Here is a 19,199-nt window from a genome sequence, read left to right as displayed (position 1 = left end):
GCTGGGTCACATGCCTTCATACGCCTTGCGGGAACCAGGGCTGGACCCTGGAGGTGACAGGGAGCCAGGGGAAGGACTTCAAGCAGAAGAGGGACGTGGTCAGATTGGTGTTTTAAATAGATCATTCTAGGCTCTGTGGGGTAGGTGTTCTCTGTTTGGCTCCCCTTCGGCAACCATCCGACCCGTGGGGCTTAGTCGTTTTCAAACAATAAGGACACAGTAAAAGACAATTCTCAGGGCTTCCCTGGTGGCCCAGTGGTTGAGAGTGCGCCTGCCGATGCAGGGGACACGGGTTCGTGCCCCGGTCCGGGAAGATCCCACGTGCCGCGGAGCGGCTGGGCCCCTGAGCCATGGCCGCTGAGCCTGCGCTTCCGGAGCCTGTGCTCCGCAACGGGAGAGGCCACAACAGCGAGAGGCCCGCGTACCGCGAAAAAAAAAAAAAAAATTCTGAGCGAGGGCAGGGACTGCATCATATTTGTTTCTGCATCCCCAGGCACAGAACACACATTTAGCAAATGTCTCTGAGATGAACAAATGCCCAGCAAGGATACCAAACCTGACAGCCTCTTCCTCTGAGCATTCGCGAGGCCCTGCGGGATCATCCCCATCAGATCTGTCCACACCCAGCCTAGGACCAGGGCTGCAAAGGGTGTCAGAGATTGGCCTGGTTTGTCACGTTGTTTGCTGTTTGAATTTCCCATCACCGTTCTGAATGACTTAGGATTCCAGAGAGCTGCCTCCTGGCTTCTGCTCCACCAGGATAAGCCTCAGCCTGCGGTCTACAGAACCAGGGGATGTGACTCGTGACTGTCAAGGTGCTGACTGGCTTCAGTTGTTGCTTGAACAATTTCCCCTCTTAGCCTCTCAGCTTCAATGTGACTAAAGGCAAAGGGCTTTATAGTCAGAACTTGATAGCCTTGAGCAAATCACACAAGCTGTAAAAAGGGGTGATACAGCCTCCCCTGCTGGTTCGCCCTAAATCTTAGAAACATACTTGATACCTGGAGAGTCTAACATTGCCAGGCTCATGACTATGCATGGCTGTAGGCAAAACGTAACCCTGCTGGACCTCGCCGTTCTCACTTGTAAAACAGGGGGAACAATACCCACTTTGCAGGACTGCACGCATTCATGCTTATCAAGTGCCTCGCACAGAATTTCAAAACACCAGGAGCAATTACTCAAGACGATCCCTGCCTAATGCTGTCTGCCTACGATTAGAGGCTGAGCATAAGGGTTGAGTCAAAATTCACAACAACCCCACGGTCAGTTCCTTGTCTCCAAGTCACCTCCCACCCCCAGCCTCAGTCCCACGGATCGGTTTAAGCCGCTTCAACCCTGCTGGTGATGAGGTTCCTTAAATGGAAGGTGGGAACTGGCACGGGTGATGGAGAGCATGGGGCAGTCTCAGTCCAGCCAGGCTAGGACCGAGTGTGGACCTCAGATCCGGAATCCGGGTACGTGTGTGTTCGTGTTCCCAACCAGCTGCCACTTCCTGAGGCAGAGACGGTGTGCTGCTCCTGTCTCCCACGATGGGTAACTCAACTCCACTTGGAGGAACACTCCACACAGAATTGGTCTGCCCAGGATTTGAGTCACACCGGGGTAAGGGCAGGCTGCCTTTGCTGCTTTTCCATCACATGATCAGATCTACTCATGGAATCTAATGCCAAGGGCTGAACTCTGACAGATTAGCACACAAGCCCGCCACGTCCCCACACACAGGCAGCTCATTCATCCTCTAAAACCTGGACCCTTGTTCAAAGTGTCTGCTGAAAGGACACAGGAAAACGGCAGACACTTTGACATGCTCAGAGGTCAGCCCCATCAGTCCCCCCTCTCCCTGCCCGCTCCCTGCCACCTATGTGTAAAGCCAGGGTCTTACCACCTCCCTGGACAGGACTCACTATGGGCAAGTGGGTTCGCACGTCCGCCTCCTCCTCTAGTGTGGCCTCGTCCACTGACGTGGGGCACCAGCACCTTGTGGGGCGTTCCCGTGAACACTGAGGGACCCGTTAGCCCCACCGCCGTGAGGAGGGTCAGGGGTCTGAAGCAGCTGGGAGTTTAAATGTGGACCCCACCCCCACCCCCACCCTTACTTGCTGTGTGTCCTTGAGCCAGTGAACATCCCCCCTCGGACCTTGCTTCCTCATCTGTAGGATGAGATGCCATGAGAGACTGCAGGGTCTTGTGAGCAACGACTTACAATGAAATTAAAGTCTGAAAGAGCATCCGGTACATATGGTAGTGTCCTCCCTGCTGTCCCCAACACCCGTCCCATTCTCCCAGCAGGTGAAATCCCACTGCCTGTGTTCAGGACGTCGGCACAGATGTCTTCAAAGACGACTCTCAGCGAGGCCAGGCGTGACCTGCGGGCACGTCTCCGGGGTGGCCCTCTCTCAGGCTGACCGGAGACCCCCCAGCACCCCCCAGCATCCCCCACGCTTCAGCATCACCAAGCTGCACCACCTTGCAGCCAAGGAAGGACGCACAGAGGCCTCCAGGTCCCCAGCTCATTCCACCATAACAGGATTCAAGGCCACCCCGGGGCAGCTTCAGCCTAGCCGCTGAACTCTCGTTCCAAGCAAGAGGCTGACACGTGGCTATAACGTCTTTTATTTGTGCCGTCCATGCTGGACGCGCAGAGAACCGGCGTCAGCGCCCTGAGAGCACCCCCATCTCCCCCGCACAACGGAGGATCGGGCATGGATATTCAAAGCCAGGGAAGGGAGAGAGGAAAGCGCCGTGCACGTGGCCTTGGACACTCAGAAGTGGTGAGAGAGGCTTCCCCACTTCTCCACACTCACAAACTCGAGCGGGACAGCTGAGGGGTGAGCAGGCCTGTGAGAAGGACGGTGTGATTACACCCACGGGATGTGAACTTTCCAGGGGTGGGCCGGGGGGCCGGGAGAGGCTCTGCGCTCAGGATGCCGGCTGCTTCTCTTCCGTGGGGGCTGCCTTGGAGAGGAGCTGGGAAAGCCCGAGGCTGGGGCAGCAGTGCCCTTACTGCTTCCTCTGGGAAAACCAGAGCCCTCAGCCCGCTCAGGCCTCGGGAGTTCCAAGCCAGGGCGGACGCGTGCTCCGGTGGCCCTCTCGTTAGGTCCGTAGTGGCCCCAGCAGGGCTGCAGCTAAGCGGCCCCATCCTCACTGCCACAGGGATCACTGAATGGGCACCGGTCCAAGTGCCCCTACAAATGACCTCTCTCCATTCTCTGACCAGAGTCCCGCCCTGTCAGGCAGGGGGCAGATGCAGGATTTCACTTCCTTGTGTCCTGACACACGTGTGCGCACGTGTAGGAGGCCAGCATGTGAGGGAAAGGAACTCGAGTGACACGTCCAGCCTGACAACTTTTTTCCGGGCTGTAAGCAAGGGGGAAGGAGACTGCGCAGTCTCTTCAGAAGCGGCTCCGCAAGGCAACTTTGCCCCCCCTCTGGCCGAGTCATTCAAGGCTCAAGTCCACAGGGACCGACACCTCACCAGAAAGGACGAGAAGACACCAGAACAGAAAAGCTGGAGGCCACTGACTTTGGCACTTGAGCGGTGAGCTGTCCTCAGCCATGCACACTCAGGGTCTCCAGGGAAGGGACGCGGCGCCACGGCGCCTGCCCCAGGGTGCAGCTGTGAGTCTGTGCTCAGTGCCGGAAAAGGTCCCCTGCACGTTGGAAAGGCCGCCCTCTGCTGCTGGGGCTGTGAGATGACAGCCGCCCACCACTGATCTTCTAAAGGCCTGGAGATAAACAGCCCTGAAGTGGGGCGGGGGGTCTCACTGTGGGGCCGCGAGACCATTAGCTGTTGTACAAGGGAATCACCCGGGTGATCGCCTGCCTGCAGATGGGGCACCTCTTGGGCTCCGGCAAGGCCTGGTAGCACTCGGCGCAGGAACACACGTGCCCGCACTCCAGGAAGACGCAAGACCGGAAGTTGCTCAGGCACATGACGCAGGCGTTCTTCAGACTCTCCCGGTCCTCGGGGTTGGCTCGGCTCAGCAGCTGGGCCTCGTGCTCCCGGAACGCCTCCTCCATCTGCTGGAGGCGCAGTCGCTCTCGACGCTGCACATACTGCTTCCGGAGGATGAAGAAGAGGGTAGCGCACGTGGCAAAGCCGAACACCAGCGTCAGGACCTTCCAGAGCCTGACGCTGGACTCCTGCCTCTGCAGCAGGCTGTCGAAGTCCTGGCTGCTCAGGTAGTACTGCATGCCCTGCTTGGGGGGCTGCAGACGGATGGAGCTGCTGTCCAGGACCAGCTCGCCCACCCCCGTGAGGGCGGCCCCCACCTTCAGCATCTCCTCGGTCTCCTGGACGCCCTTGGGCTGCTCCCCACTGATGTAGTGGCCGATGACGTCCGTGAAGGACTGGACAGAGGGGTGGAACTTCTCGTACACCGTCTCCAGGCCCAGATCCAGCGAGTCCAGGGGCTTCAGCACCCGCACGGCCACATCCATGCCATCCTCGTGGGGCACCAGGTCAAAGGGCACCACGTTGGTCCTCTGGTGAATGATCTTGGAACAGTCGTTCCTACAAGAGAACTCAAGATAAAACAAAGGATGGCAGATACCTCGCACCCGGGCAGGGGTGCAGAGCACCTCGATGCCAGGAGGACAGTTTGAAGTCTGAAGCGAGTGGAAGAGTACAACAGAAATCACAATTGTCCAGAGCCTCAGAAGAGGGAAGCTCGGATTTTTAGGTTCTCAGGCGATCTCAGTGGGCAACAAATATTGTCACAGATCACCTCTAATCTTTATTTCCCTTTGCCCCTGTAAGACAGACTGATTTTTTTTAATCTTAAATAAATGCCTCAAAAAAGTTAAAAATAGAACTACCATACAACCCAGCAATCCCACTTCAGAGGACATATCTAAAAGAACTAAAATCAGGAGCTAGAAGAGGCATCTGTGCTCCCGTGTTCACTGCAAGGTTATTCACAACAGCCAAGAAACGGAAACAACCTAAATGTCTGTCGACAGATGAATAAAGAAAATGTGGTATATACATAACAAGGGAATACTATTCAGCCTTTATAAAAATAAAAATTAAAAAAAAAAAAGGAAATCCTGCCCCATGTGACAATATGCATGAACCTGGAGGACATCAAGCAAAGCAAACTGAGGCAGACGGAAGGAAGGACAGGTACTGCACGATTCCATTTACATGAGGTATCTGAAGTAGCCAAACTCATAGAAACAGTAAAACAGTGGTTGCCAGGGGCTAAGGGAAAAAGAAAATGGGGAGTTGCTGTTCACCGGGTGTAAAGTTTCACTTCTACAAGATGAGTAAGTTCAAAATTCCCTGTACAACCTTGTGCCTGGAGTTAACAGGACTGTACTGTTGTACTTAAAATTTGGTTAAAAGGGAAGATCTCAGGTTAAGTATTCTTACCACAATAAAAATTAAAATAAAATAGAAATCCAAAACAAAACCCTCCTACGATCAGCTGGAAAAATGGAACTCCATGTAATAGCATGAAATTATCTTAACAGGTACTGAAATCATTAACCCATGCCATAAATCAGTGTTTCTCAAACCTTAGTGTGCATATCCACAGACTCCAGGTCCCCTATCCTGGAAATTCTGGCTCAGTAGGTCTGGAACGGAGCCCAGGAATATGCATTTGGACAGGACGCCTAGGTGACGGCAGTGGAAGAGGTGCTCAGACCACACACAAGAATATAAGCAGCACTGAGAGACCGGTCTCCGCCCTGTCTCGGGAGAAGCTTGAAGACATGGAAACAGGGCCAGGACACCGACACCTGAACCGACCAGCTGTGTGGTTTGGGCCCGTGGAGCAAGGCTACGCACCAGAGGCGAGTTGTCCGGTTCCACACCATCTTGTGCTCCTGAAGCGTCAGCCGCTGGATCACCCCCTTGCAATTTTCTACAAACTGGCTGTTAAGCGTTTCTTTAACAGACCGAACGGCTCCTGAATGGAAACAAATTATTTTATTTCTGAAGAACTGTTCCACCCTTTCCTTTAAAGTAATTTAAATTTTGTCTTTCGTTTGAGTGAGTTTAATTAATCAACATGATGAAAACATCATCACCATAAGTTATGCTTTGGGGCACTCTGCTAAGCAGTTTACACGGATCACATCATTTCAGTTTTACAGCAACCCTGTAACGTATATTTTAGAGATGGAGCGATGATGGTTTGAAAAGGTTGCATAATTTCGCCAAGATCACACAGCAGTAACACAGGTCTTTCTGACCCCAAAGTCCAAGTTCTGAACCACTGCCCCAAGGCTACAAAAGGCCCTCAATGTCAGCCAAGAAGATCTTTACCAAACTTTCAGAAGAGGGAGTTATTCTTCATTTTACCAATAAATAAACATACCTTCAATAACAGCGTAAGGCACACATTTTCCTGGAGCTTCTGAAAGAATGCTCTTTAAGTCTTCACCCAAGTGGATTCTTTTAGCTCCCTAAATGGAAACAACACATTGAACTGACTGCTGAACACTGATATGCTCAAACAAGTGAAAAAAGAAAAAAAGACTATTTACGTTTTTCACGTTGAGAGACTAAGGACATCAGGCAGGAAGGAGACTACGGAGAATCTGATTCCGAAGCTGTGTCCCAGAACCATATAAACAGGCTTGGGGCAGCGCCTCATCTCTGCCATCTGCAGAATGGGGGTGCCACTTACACTCTTCCTCCAGTTAACCAAACATTCACTCCTTTTCATTTTAACTTTTTAAGACAAAAATATAAAAGATACTAATCAATTTGCATCCCATAGATCTGAATGTAATTTGATCTCTTCCTGACAACACAGAACCATGCAGCCAAAGGGCTTATGCGTAAAAGCACCTCAAGTAGTGACCAGTACATGGTCGGGGCTCGGGCCATGGTAGGTATAATTATCACCGGGCCCTTGTCAGTTCATGCTCTGCATGAGACGTTATAATAAAGGGCTGCCTTTGCATTACAGGGCAAGGCTTCGAGAACTGGTGCCAAACACTATGCTTCTACTTTTCAGTTTGCCTCTCTTCCCTCATAATCAGGCAAGCACAGTTACCTCTGCTGCTACCCTCCTCTCACAATCCCCAGTTCTCCATCCCTTCCAATTCAGTTTCCAACCTGCCGTGCTTGGGAACCAACCAAGCCTGTTACTGCTGCGTCAAAAGTAAGATAAAATTAATAAAACCACTGAACATTTCCTGAGCCAGGCACTGTGCTGGGCGCTAGGGATTCAGGGATGAATGAAGGACAGTTCCTGCTTTCAGGTATTTCCATCAACAAATCTTACGGACGCCAGATGAGTAACCTCTAAAGAGGTGAGGCGGTACTGGATACATACTAAGGTCACTCTAAGTTTAAGCTGCTGCTACGCAGTAAAAAACAGGAGCAAGGTCAATAAAAACTTATTAACCATGTCCACTGGGAAGATAACAAAAACAATGGCAATAACGACAACTAACCCTCTGTTTATTTACTCCTTTATTATCTGTCTCTCCCTCCACTGGACTATTGAACTTAGGAGGGCTAGGACCTTGTTAGTCTTGTTCACTGCTGTCCCCCTAGTGCCGAGAGAGTGCCTGACACATAGCAGGCACTAAATACATATTTGATGAATAAATTAGCAAACAAATAAGCACTTAGATATACTACATTCCAGGCACTCTGCTAAGCACTTTAAATGCATAACCCCATTTAATGCTCATACCATCCCTATACGGCAGACATTATTATCCCCAATTACAGATAAGGAAACTGAGGCTCAGAGAAGTGAAGTAATTTGCCCAAAGTCACACAGCTAGTAAAGTATCCACCATAGGATAGTTGGTTAAATTTTTTTAAAAAGGGAGGGGGAATTCAGTCAGAAAGACCTGGGCTTGAATCAAGCTTCAATGCATCTACTGTGACTTTGGGCAACTTAATTTATCTGAGTCTCAGTTTCAAAACCTGTGAGAGGTGGGGGAAACAATCTCACAGGATTTTCATGTGGATTAAATGAAACTTAAGTGTGGAAGAATCCAGGCCAGGGGCTGGCACACAGTGGGCGTGCGACAAATACGCATTCCCATCACCACGAGAGATGCAAAAGGATAAGACAGGAGCCCTACTCTGTAAGTTTTATAATCTGATCAAGAAAATAGAACCTAAAATATGAGAAGTCCCAACTGTTTTTCCAAGAAGGGGCTATTTCTTTCATCCTCATTTAGGAACTAATCAGCAAAGCTTTTAAGGTCACCCAAAGGTGGGTCACTGCTTCAGAGGATCCCACCTCCCGCCAACTTGATACCAATGTGATTTCTGATTCGGAGTCAGAAAGTAAGGTATCAGTTACAATCACAGCCAATCACTTCAGGAGTGACTTATTTAATTAAGCAAACAAGAAGGCATCTCACCAGGATGTCATTCACACCACAAATTCAATTCCCTGGTAACTAGGTGCATTCCAGGCAGATTCCAAAACTCCCTTCATGGCAGAGATTTCACACATTTGTTTCTAAGCTCTTAATGTAAACAATCTGATGATAATGAAGTTAGGTCTAGGAATCCGTCTTTCAAATAAATGTCAAATTAAGCCCTAACTGTTGTATTATGAAATTGCAGCTAAAACAAATCCACAAATATTTACTGAGCATCTACTCTTTGTTAAGCACTGGATTAGAACCTAGAAGGAAGGAAGAGTAAATAAGATCCTGTCTCTGACCTAATGAGGTCCATCTCTCATGAGCTGCTCACACATTCACAACTGAGCAATGTGGTCAACAAGAAAAAATCCTATACTTGGAATCAAAAGACCTAAGTTTAAGTTCCAAGCTGACTAGCTGTATAGACCTTTCCTCGGAGTCTCGATTTCTTGATCTGCAATCCGGAGGTCATTTTAACTACCCCAAGAAATTACTGGGGTAAATAAAGAGAAACTAAATAAATAAATAAATATTTATTTAAATAAATAAATAAAATAAATAAATAAATAAAGAGAAACTAAATAAAGAGAAACTAAAACCAAGATGGAAACGTGTTGTGTAAGTTGTAAAGTGCAGCTCAGGAAACGGAGTGGCATTTTCTAAAGGGCTATTAATATAAAAAGGAAGTCTTTTAGAAGCAAGGAGCTGAGTGGTTATGTAGTGGGTAAATCTAGGGCTTCTGTATTTGCAGGTCCCTCTGTCTGAATTACTCTTCCCCAGGCACCTGCACTGCCCCCCTCAAGTCTTCCTGGGCTCTGCTCAAATGTCACCCTATTTAAGTGTCACCTTATTTAAATGTCACCCTTTCTCCAGCACTCCATTTCCTCTCTTCCTTGCATTACTCTGTAGTATTTATCCCCATGTGTCACGCCATCTGATTGACTTGTTTATTGTCTGTCTGGTTGGACTAGAATGGAATCTCTATGAGGTCAGGGGCTTCTGTCTGTTCCACCCACGCGATACCCTCAGCGCCTGGCGCATAGCAGGTGTTCAATAAATATTTGTCGAATAAAATAATTAAGTCAAGATTCATTCTGAATAATGAGAGGGACTTAGGAGAAAGGGGGCAGTAAAGCAGTTATCACAAGACCGGAGTTCTGATCCTAGTTCCTCCGTCTACCGGCCGGGCGACACCCTCTCAGAACCTGTTTCCTTCTCTTGGATCTTTTCCGAGGGTGGAACGGCCCACGGCGAATCGGGGGCTCACCATTACCCCGGGCAGGATGACCGGCTGAGGTCAGACGGGCGCCAGCACTGACCTTGAGCTCTTGGGCGACCTGGGCCTTCTGCCGGTACAAAGAGTACAGGACAGCGGTGACGACAGAGCTGGTGCCCAGGAGGATGAACTGGCCCAGCGAGGGCCGCCCTCCGCTCTCCATGGCTGCGCCGAGCCCTGGGCGCGGACTGGGACGCCGCCGAGGTCAGGCCCCACGACGCGCGACCCCCGCCCTCCGCCTCGCGCCACCTCCCTTCACCCAGAATCGCACCCCCAGCACTGTCTCTCCCGGAAACGCGCAACCGGTCGCCCAGCGATGACGCAAGACCTGGAACTGGAAGTGGGGCAGGGCAGAGCAGACCGGAAGGCGCTCCGTGACCCGTTCGACACTTGGTACATCGGCCGCAACTGTATCGCCCGCATCGCCACGGTCTCAGTCCTTCAGGTTTCCTGGGGTTATCGCGTTGTTTGATGGGTCGTTTGATGACTCCGCCATTGGATTGGGAGGAAAGAAGAGAATTAATGTTTAGTAAGCACTTGTGAGTATTACACATTTAAGCTTCAGGGCAAACCTTGAGTCTTGGCTTTTATTCTTCCTTTTTACAGGTGACAAAACTGAGGCCAGAGAGGTTAGGGGGTGTGCTCCAAGTCACACTGCTAATGAGTGCTGGAGAGGAATTTACCAGACAACAGAGCTTATTACCTCCAAGAAGGCAGGTTATATCACCAAGGTATTGACAACTCCTTAATTTGCCGTCAAAACATATAACAACATATTTTATTAACTAATAATTACAGCTACAGGGACTTCCCTGGCGGTCCAGTTAAGACGCCTCGCTTCCATTGCAAGGGGCATGGGTTCAATCTCTGGTCCCGCATGCCGCGCCGCAGCGCAGCCAAAAAACAGGGAGGGAGGGAGGCAGCTCTTGAGTGCCTATTATGCGTCAGGCACTGTGACAAAAAGTTTTACGAACATCATACCACTTAATCCTCACAACACAGCTATAGAGCAGATTTCAAACTGTTTTCTGATCTCCTTCATAAAATAATCAAGAGATACCCCAAAATTTTATCCAAAACATCAACCTGCAAAGCATGTGTTCATTCAGCTGTGTCCAGGTTCTGCTTTAAATTGAAAATACAGGAATGTACCCAATGGCCAAAATCAATGTATGTAAAATGCGTCTAAAAGCTGTAAATTGCTCTAAAAAAGTAAAATCTCTTTATTAAAGCAGCTGGCTATCCATGACGTTTTCCTACCCCATTCCTTAATTATGCTAGGAGTCAAATAAGAATTACACTCTATGAACATAGGGTTAGAATCTCCAGATTGTCAAGACCACCACATGCCTTTGATGATTTTCAACCCAAGGGATGATCATGAATTTGTCACACACACACACACACACACACACACACACACACTTACAATAAGATCTAACTTTGTTTTTTTTTAATAAAATTTGTCAAAAGTTTGATAACACATTGTGTTGGCAAAGGTATGGGGACAGAGACTCCTTTATGGAGAACCATTAGGCAATGCTGATCAAGATTAAAAGTGCCCACACCCACTGACTGAACATTTCCACTTCTAGAAATTCTTCCTGTGTAAATACTCACACATGTGAACATAACAAATATACAGTATAAATTGCAGCATTGTTTTTTGTGGGGTTTTTTGGTTTTGTTTTTTTTGTGGTACGCTGGCCTCTCACTCTTGTGGCCTCTCCCTTGCGGAGCACAGGCTCTGGACGCGCAGGCTCAGCGGCCATGGCTCACGGGCCTAGCCGCTCCGCTGCATGTGGGATATTCCCAGACCGGGGCACGAACCCGTGTCCCCTGCATCGGCAGGCGGACTCTCAACCACTGTGCCACCAGGGGAGCCCCTGCAGCATTGTTTTTAATAACAACAGAATGAAAACAAACTAAATGTTTTCAATAGTCAGTTGGTTAAACAAAATTTTAATACATGTGTATATGAGCATAGAAAAGTGAAATAGCAAACTGTAAACTGTTTGAGTGTGATCTCATTGATTCCAGAAAGGAAGGAGAATATAATATTGGTTGTTTCCATAAGAAGGAATTAGGTGGCTAGAGAACAGAGTGACTCTTCACTCTTTTGTACTTTTTTAATGTGAATGCATGGCATGTTTCAAATTAATAAAACTTGGATTTTAAAAAGAGGAAGATGAACACACCAGTCACTCCATAACCAACGACCTCCTGCATCCAAGGCTCTGGGCTGGACACTAGGAGACACAACCGTATACAGCCAGGCTCTGCCCCTTGGCTGTTTAGGGTCTGTAGAGAAACAGACCCAGGCAGAGTTATCTATTATCCCAGGTCCAATGGAATTAGGGCAACAAAGGCCTCCGGTAGAGGGATGCAGCTTACTCTCCTCATGAGGGAAGGAATTTGAGTTCTGTAAACAGAATGGTGGGTAGAGTGACAGGATGGGAGTGGGAAAGACTTTTCATGGAGAGGGAACAAGATGAGCAAAGTGCAAAGCTATCAAGAGTTGGCTGATACAGTCTGAGCCAAGGGCATATGACAGAGAGCATGGAGCAAGTAATTGAAAAGGAAGTTGGGACCACATCCTGTAGGTCGCTAATTGCCAAACCAAACATTTTAACTTCATCATTTTGAGGATGGGATCTAGTAAAGCTGTTTGAGAACCCGCAGGGCATGATCTAACCTGTTTGTTTGTTTTTTAATCATCGAAATTCTTTTTTTTATATACAGCAGGTTCTTATTAGTTATCCATTTTATACATATTAGTGTACATATGTCAATCCCAATCTTTGAAATTCTTGTATTCTTAGGTCACAGCAAAGAAAAGCGCACACACAAAAAAAGACTGTAAAATTGAAAACCAATGGAGAGTCTCCACTGCTAGGGGTCCTTGTTTCCAGGTTTCTGACTATTTGGGAACTTTTGTTATATTCTCCAGGGGGTTCCATGGGAGCTCATTTTTAAAAAGTCATTCTTAAATGAAACATTGTTTCTTTTTTTTAATAATTGAAGTGTGGTTGATTTACAATATTATGTTAGTTTCAGGTGTACAGTATAGTGATTCAGTATTTTTGCAGATTTTACTCCATTATAGGTTATTGAGGGATTGCTAGGGATTAAGTGTATCCATTGCAAGATAATGGTTATAATTCCCTGTGCTTACAGTATATCCTTGTTGCTTTTCTATTTCATACATAGTGGTTTGTATCAGTTAATCACATACCCCTATTTTGTCCCTCCCGACTTCCCTCTCCCCTTTGGTAACCACAAGTTTATTTTGTACGTCTGTGAGTCTGTTTCTGTTTTGTATGTACATTAATTTGTATTATTTTTAGATTCCACATATAAATGATATCATACAGTATTTTTCTTTCTCTGACTTATTTCACTAAGAGTAATATTCTCTAGGTCCATCCACCTTGCTGCAAATGGCAGTATTAATTCTTTTTTATGGCTGCATAATATTCATGTATATATATATCTCCCAGCTTCTTAATCCAATTGTCTGTTGATAGGCACTTGGGTTGCTTCCATGCCTTGGCCATTGTAAATAGTGCTGCTATGAACACTGAGGTGCATGTATCTTTTCAAATTAGTGTTTTTGTTTTTCTGGATATATACCCAGGAGTGGAATTGCTGGATCATATGGTAGGTTTATTTTTAGTTTTCTGAAGAATTTCCGTATTGTTTTCCACAGTGGCTGCACCAGTTTACATTCCCACCAACAGTGTACAAGAGTTCCCTTTTCTCCATACCCTCTCCAACATTTGTTATTTGTAGACTTTTTAATGATAGTCATTCTGACAGGTGTGAGGTGATATCTCATTGTTGTTTTGAGTTGCATTTCTCTAATAATTAGTGATGTTAAGCATCTTTTCCTGTGCCTGTTAGCCATCTGTATGTCTTCTTCAGAAAAATGCCTATGCAGGTCTTCTACTCATTTTTTTGATTGGGTTATTTGTTTTTTTGATATTGTTGTATGAGCTGTTTGTATATTTTGGGTATTAGCCCCTTGTCAGTCACATCATCTGAAAATATTTTTTCCCATTCCATAGTTTGTCTTTTCGTTTTGTCAGTGATTTTCTTTGTTGTGCAAAAGCTTTTAAGTTTAATTAGGTCCCATCAGTTAATTTTTGCTTTTATTTCTGTTGCCTTAGGAGACTGATCCAAGAAAATATTGCCACAGTTTATGTCATAGAGTGTTCTGCCTTTGTTCTCTTCTAAGGGTTTTATGGTTCTTGTTCTTCTATTTAGGTCTTTAAACCATTTTGAGTTTATTTTTGTATATGGTATTGGGGAATGTTCTAATGTAATTGTTTTATATTTGGCTGTCCAGTTTTCCCATTTGTTAAAGAGACCATCTATTCTTCATTGTATATTCTTGCCTCCTTTGTTGTAGATTAATTGACCATAGGTGCATGGGTTTATTTCTGGGCTCTGTATTCTGTTCCAATGGTCTATGTGTCTGTTTTTGTGCCAGTGCCACACTGTTTTGATTACTGTAGCTTTGTAGTATAGTCTGAAGCCTGTAAGGGCTATAACTCCAACTTTGTTTTTTTTTCCTAAAGATTGCTTTGGCATTTGGGGTCTTTTGTGGTTCTATATGAATTTTAGGATTATATGTTCTGTGAAAAATGTCATGGGTATTTTGATAGGGATTGCATTAAATCTATAGATTGTTTCGAGTAGTATGACCATTTTAACAATATTAATTCTTTCAATCCAAGAGCACAGATATCTTTCCATGTCTTTGTATCATCTTCAATTTCCTTCATCAGTGTTTCATAGTTTCCAGAGTGTAGGTCTTTCACCTCCTCTGTTAAGTTTATTCCTAGGTATTTTATTCTTTTCCATGTGATTTTAAACAGAATTTTTTTTTTACTTTCTCCTTCTAATTTTCATTATTTATTAGTGTGTAGAAATGAAACATATTTCTGTATGTTAATCTTGTATCCTGAACCTTGCTTCATTTATTAGTTCTAATAGCTTTTGGGTGAAGGCTTTAGACTTATCTATATAAAGTATCATGTCATCTGCAAATAGTGACAGTTTTACCTCTTCCCCTCCAGTTTGGATACCTTTAATTTCTTTTCCTTCTCTGATTGCTGTGGCTAGGACTTCCAATACTGTGTTAAATAGAAGTGGCAAGAGTAGGCATCCTTGTCTTGTTCCTGAATTTAGCAGGAAAGCTTTCAGCTTTTCCCCATTGAGTATTGCGTTGCTGTGCGTTTGTCATAAATGGCTTTTATTATGTTGAGATATGTTCCCTCTGTACCCACTTTGATGAGAGTTTTTATCATGAATGAACGTTGAATTTTGTCAGATGCTTTTTCTGCGTCTATTGAGATGATCATGTGATTTTTATCCTTCCTTTTGTTAATGTGGTGTATCACATTGATTGATTTGCGAATGTTGAACCATCCTTGTGACCCTAGAATAAATGCAGCTTCATCATGGTGTATGACCCTTTTTAAGTATTGTTGGATTTGTTTTGCTAAGATTCTGTTGAGGATTTCTGCATCTATATTCATCAAAGTTATTGGCCTGTAATTTTCTTTTTTGGTGGTGTCTTTGTCTGGTTTTGGTATCAGGGTGATTGTGGCCTTGTAGAATGAATTTGAGAGTGTTCCCTTCTATTCAGTTTTTTGGAATAGTTTAAAAAGGATAGATGTTAGTTCTTTATATGTTTGGTAGAATTCCCCTGTGAAGCCATCTGGTCCTGGACTTTTGTTTGCTGGGAGTTATTAAAATTACAAATTCAATTTCACTTCTAGTGATCAATCTGTCCAGTTGTCTATTTCTTCTTGACTCAGTCTTGGCAGGTTGTATGTTTCTAGAAATTTTTCCATTTCTTCTAGGTTGTCCAATTTGTTGGTATATAACTGTTCATAGTATTCTCTTATGATTTTTTGTATATCTGTGGTATCAGTGGTATTTCTTGTTTTATTCTTCAGACCCTTTTACAAGTTCCTTGGGAGCTCATTAAAAGACCATCATTCTGATATGGGGATATATATATATGTATAGCTGATTCACTTTGTTATACAGCAAAAACTAACACAACATTATAAAGCAATTACACCCCAATAAAGATGTTTAAAAAAAAAAAGACCGGGCTTCCCTGGTGGCACAATGGTTGAGAGTCCGCCTGCCGATGCAGAGGACATGGGTTCGTGCCCCGGTCCGGGAAGATCCCACATGCCACAGAGCGGCTGGGCCCGTGAGCCATGGCCCCTGAGCCTGCGCGTCCGGAGCCTGTGCTCCGCAGTGGGAGAGGCCACAGCAGTGAGAGGCCCGCGTACCGCAAAAAAAAAAAGACCATCATTCTTTTTGGGGGGAGGGGTTTCCAACATCAGATTTTTTAAATTGAATTATAGTTGGTTTACAATGTTTCAGGTGTACAGCAAAGTGATTCAGTTATACATATATATCTATTCTTATATCTATTCAGTTACATATGTATCGATACTTTTTCAGATTCGTTGCCATTATAGGTTATTACAAGATATTGAATGTAGTTCCCTGGGCTATGCAGTAGGTCCTCGTTGTTTATCTATTTTATATATAGTAGTGTGTATCTGTTAATACTAAATTCCTAATTTATCCCTCCCCCTCCTTTCCCCTTTGCTAACCATAAGTTTGTTTTCCATAAAAGATTGTCATTCTTAAAGCAGTTTGGTTTTAAATAACCCTGCCTTTTTTTTTTTTTTTTTTCTGGCCAAAGGCTGAAATCCTTCATCAGCCAGGCTGAGCTTGATCCTATTGGGATATTTTGAAATTTACATCACGTGGACCTTGGTAGGAGTGATGAAAGATGGGCAATTTCGGCCACAGCCAGATATCCCTAGGGAACCATTCTCAGCTCCGAATGGCTCTCCTCACTTAATCACAAGTTAAGCCTCTGACTTAGAGAAAGTGAGGTAAGTTCCTAAGGTACCAGGCAGAGAATCTAGGGGGAGCAGTCCTGGGAGAGATGGGGTTACTAAGGACATCACCACTGGAAGCACTGAGTTCCAAACTTAGGCTGTTGGTTTCCCTATGAGTCACTGGGTAAATGCCCTCATAGGCTGTCCATTCCAGTGAGACACTTGGCAGGGTCCAGGCACCTGATAGATTTGAAAGCAGGCTGGGACTTCCCTGGTGGTCCAGTGGTAAAGAATCCGCCTTCAAATGCAGGGGATGCGGGTTCGACCCCTGGTCGCGGAACTAAGATCCCACATGCCGGGGGCAACTAAGCCCGTGCGCTGCAACTACTGAGCTCGCGTGCCTCAACGAGAGAGCCCCCAAGCTGCAATGAAAGATCCCGCATGCCTCAACGAAGACCCCGCGTGCCGCAACTAAGACTCAACACAGCCAAAAATAAATAAATAAAATGAATAAATATGAAAGCAGGCATCCTGCGCTGATGTTGCCACACAGGTGTGCCAAAGGAAATAAAAAATAGAAAAAGTGTTGACAATCACATCAGGTTATCACTCACTTTCCTTACAGAGCTTTCCCTTGGGAGAGCCCCTAACATAATAATTATTAGGAATTATCGAATGTCAGCATATTTTTAATGAGCATTTAACCCATCCAATGTACTCTCCCAGATATGGTAGGACCCAGGGATACTATGCTGGACATGCCCCCTGACATCATGCAAGGTATCAGGGAGACCTTTTTCTTTTTATAATGATTTAAACTCCACCTCATCCCCAGGTGACCACAGATCTGCTTTCTATCACTGTAAGTGAGTTTTCATTTTCTAAAAGTTCATATAAATAGAATCACATGGTATGTACTCTCTCTTCTCTGGTTTCTTTCACTCAGAATAATTATTTTGACATTTATCCATATAGTTGTGTGTATCACTAATAGTTCATTCCTTTTTTATTGCTGAGTAATGTTCCATTATATGAATCCATCACAATTTGTTTATTCATTGACCTGTTAATGGACATTTGGGTTGTTTCCAGGTTTTAACTATTACAAATAAAGCTGCTTTGAACACGCATGTTTAAGTCTTTGTATGGACAAATGCTCTCACTTCTCTTGGGTAAATTCCTAGGACAGGAATGGCTGGGCCATATGGCAGATGTGTAACTTCTTAAGAAACTGCCCAGAAGTTCCCCAAATGGTTGCACTGTTTTACGTTCCCACCAGTATATGAGAATCCCAAGCCCTTCACATCCTCAGCAACATTTGGTATAATCACTCTTTTGATTTTAAACATTTCTCTAATGACTAATGATGTCAAACATCTTTTATGTGCTTACTTGCCACCCACATATCTTTGTGAGTGAAGTATCTGCTCAAATCTATTTTTTTTTAAAGGTTAGACTTTATTTCATTGCTCAGATTCTATTTTTATCTCCCAGGAATTTTTTTTTTTTTTTTTTTTTTTTGCCGTACACGGGCCTCTCACTACTGTGGCCTCTCCCACCGCGGAGTACAGGCTCCGGACGCGCAGGCTCAGCGGCCATGGCTCACGGGCCCAGCCGCTCCGCGGCACGTGGGATCTTCCCAGACCGGGGCACGAACCCGTGTCTCCTGCATCGGCAGGCGGACTCTCAACCACTGCGCCACCAGGGAAGCCCTCCCCACTTTTTAACTGAGTTGTTTTCTAATTATTGAGGGTTCTTTGTATATTTTGGATACAAGTCCTTTACAAAATATGTGATTTGCAAATATTTTCTTCAATATCGTGGCTTGACTTCTCCTTCTCTTTAATTGTCTTTTGAATAGCAGAAGTTATTGATTCTTATGAAGTCCAATTTATCGGGGTTTTTCTTTTATGGATCATGCTTTTGGTGTTGCATTTAAGAAATCTTTGCTTAACCTAAAATCACAATGATTTTTCTCCTATGTTTTCTCCTAAAAGTTTGATAGTTTTATGTTTTATATTTAGGTCTGTGGTCCATTTTGAGTTAAGTTTTTTTCAGTTTTATTGAGAAATAATTGACATCCATCAGTGTGTAAGTTTAAGATGTACAGCATGATGATTTTATTTACATATATTGTGAAATGATTACCACAATATGTTTAGTTAACATCCATCATCTCATATAGATACTAAAAATAGAAGAAAAAAATTCTCCATGTGATGAGATCTCTTAGGATCTGGTATCTTAACCACTTTCCTATATATCACACAAGTTAATTTTTGTATATGGTGTTCCAGGCACTGTGCTTTCCATGCCATTCTCCCATCTCCCTACGAAGTAGTTAGGTGTTATTTTTATCCCCATTTTACAGATGCGGAAACTGAGGTTCGGTGAGGTGAAGTGGCAGAGTTTACCCAGCTTCATCTTTCTCCAGAGCTACATGCTTACGCACTAAAACTACCGCCTTTTATCTCGTTCAGGTTGTTTGGCGCTACAAACAACTTGGTGATTGATGGGAGTCATTTCCTACCCTGAACCACACACGTTATTCCTATTCAGAGAGTTAGTCAATAACAATACATTTGGGAAACTAGTCTGGAAGGCAGGATTCCACCAAGAAAAATGGAAACAATTTGTAAAATTATCTCTAAGGATCCTTCATCTCCACATTTCATGATCTCTCGGATTTT

The 19,199-nt window shown here is 45.1% G+C and overlaps 1 protein-coding gene and 1 long non-coding RNA gene across 2 annotated transcripts; one reads left to right on the top strand and one right to left on the bottom strand.

Annotated features, from left to right (window-relative positions):
* Positions 1-2,600: 2,600 nt before the first annotated feature.
* On the bottom strand, positions 2,601-9,941 carry MUL1 (mitochondrial E3 ubiquitin protein ligase 1). The gene is made up of 4 exons (XM_004272488.4): positions 9,675-9,941; positions 6,330-6,417; positions 5,798-5,918; positions 2,601-4,516 (listed from the first exon to the last, which is right to left on the bottom strand). Exons 1-4 carry the CDS (start codon positions 9,792-9,794, stop codon positions 3,787-3,789), a joined length of 1,059 nt encoding a protein of 352 aa, XP_004272536.1. The 5' UTR covers positions 9,795-9,941; the 3' UTR covers positions 2,601-3,786.
* A 30-nt stretch (positions 9,942-9,971) lies between these two features.
* LOC125963645 (uncharacterized) lies at positions 9,972-17,639 on the top strand. The gene is made up of 2 exons (XR_007475880.1): positions 9,972-10,170; positions 16,368-17,639. It is a non-coding gene; the product is annotated as an uncharacterized LOC125963645 (long non-coding RNA).
* Positions 17,640-19,199: the final 1,560 nt, after the last annotated feature.

Source organism: Orcinus orca, chromosome 1, assembly GCF_937001465.1.
Source record: "Orcinus orca chromosome 1, mOrcOrc1.1, whole genome shotgun sequence".
Lineage (NCBI taxonomy): Eukaryota > Metazoa > Chordata > Mammalia > Artiodactyla > Delphinidae > Orcinus > Orcinus orca.
The sequence above is the reverse complement of the archived record's forward strand: the minus strand, read 5'-3'. Positions and strand labels throughout refer to the sequence as shown.

What these genes read in the sequence shown, in the direction of transcription:
- MUL1 (XM_004272488.4), bottom strand. Translation starts at nt 9,794, where the DNA reads ATGGAGAGCGGAGGGCGGCCCTCGCTGGGCCAGTTCATCCTCCTGGGC. An exon ending in AGGTCGCCCAAGAGCTCAAG is followed by an intron (nt 6,418 to 9,674) that starts GTCAGTGCTGGC and finishes GTTTCCATTTAG; the next exon opens with GGAGCTAAAAGAATCCACTT. An exon ending in AACCGGACAACTCGCCTCTG is followed by an intron (nt 4,517 to 5,797) that starts GTGCGTAGCCTT and finishes GTTCTCTTGTAG; the next exon opens with GAACGACTGTTCCAAGATCA.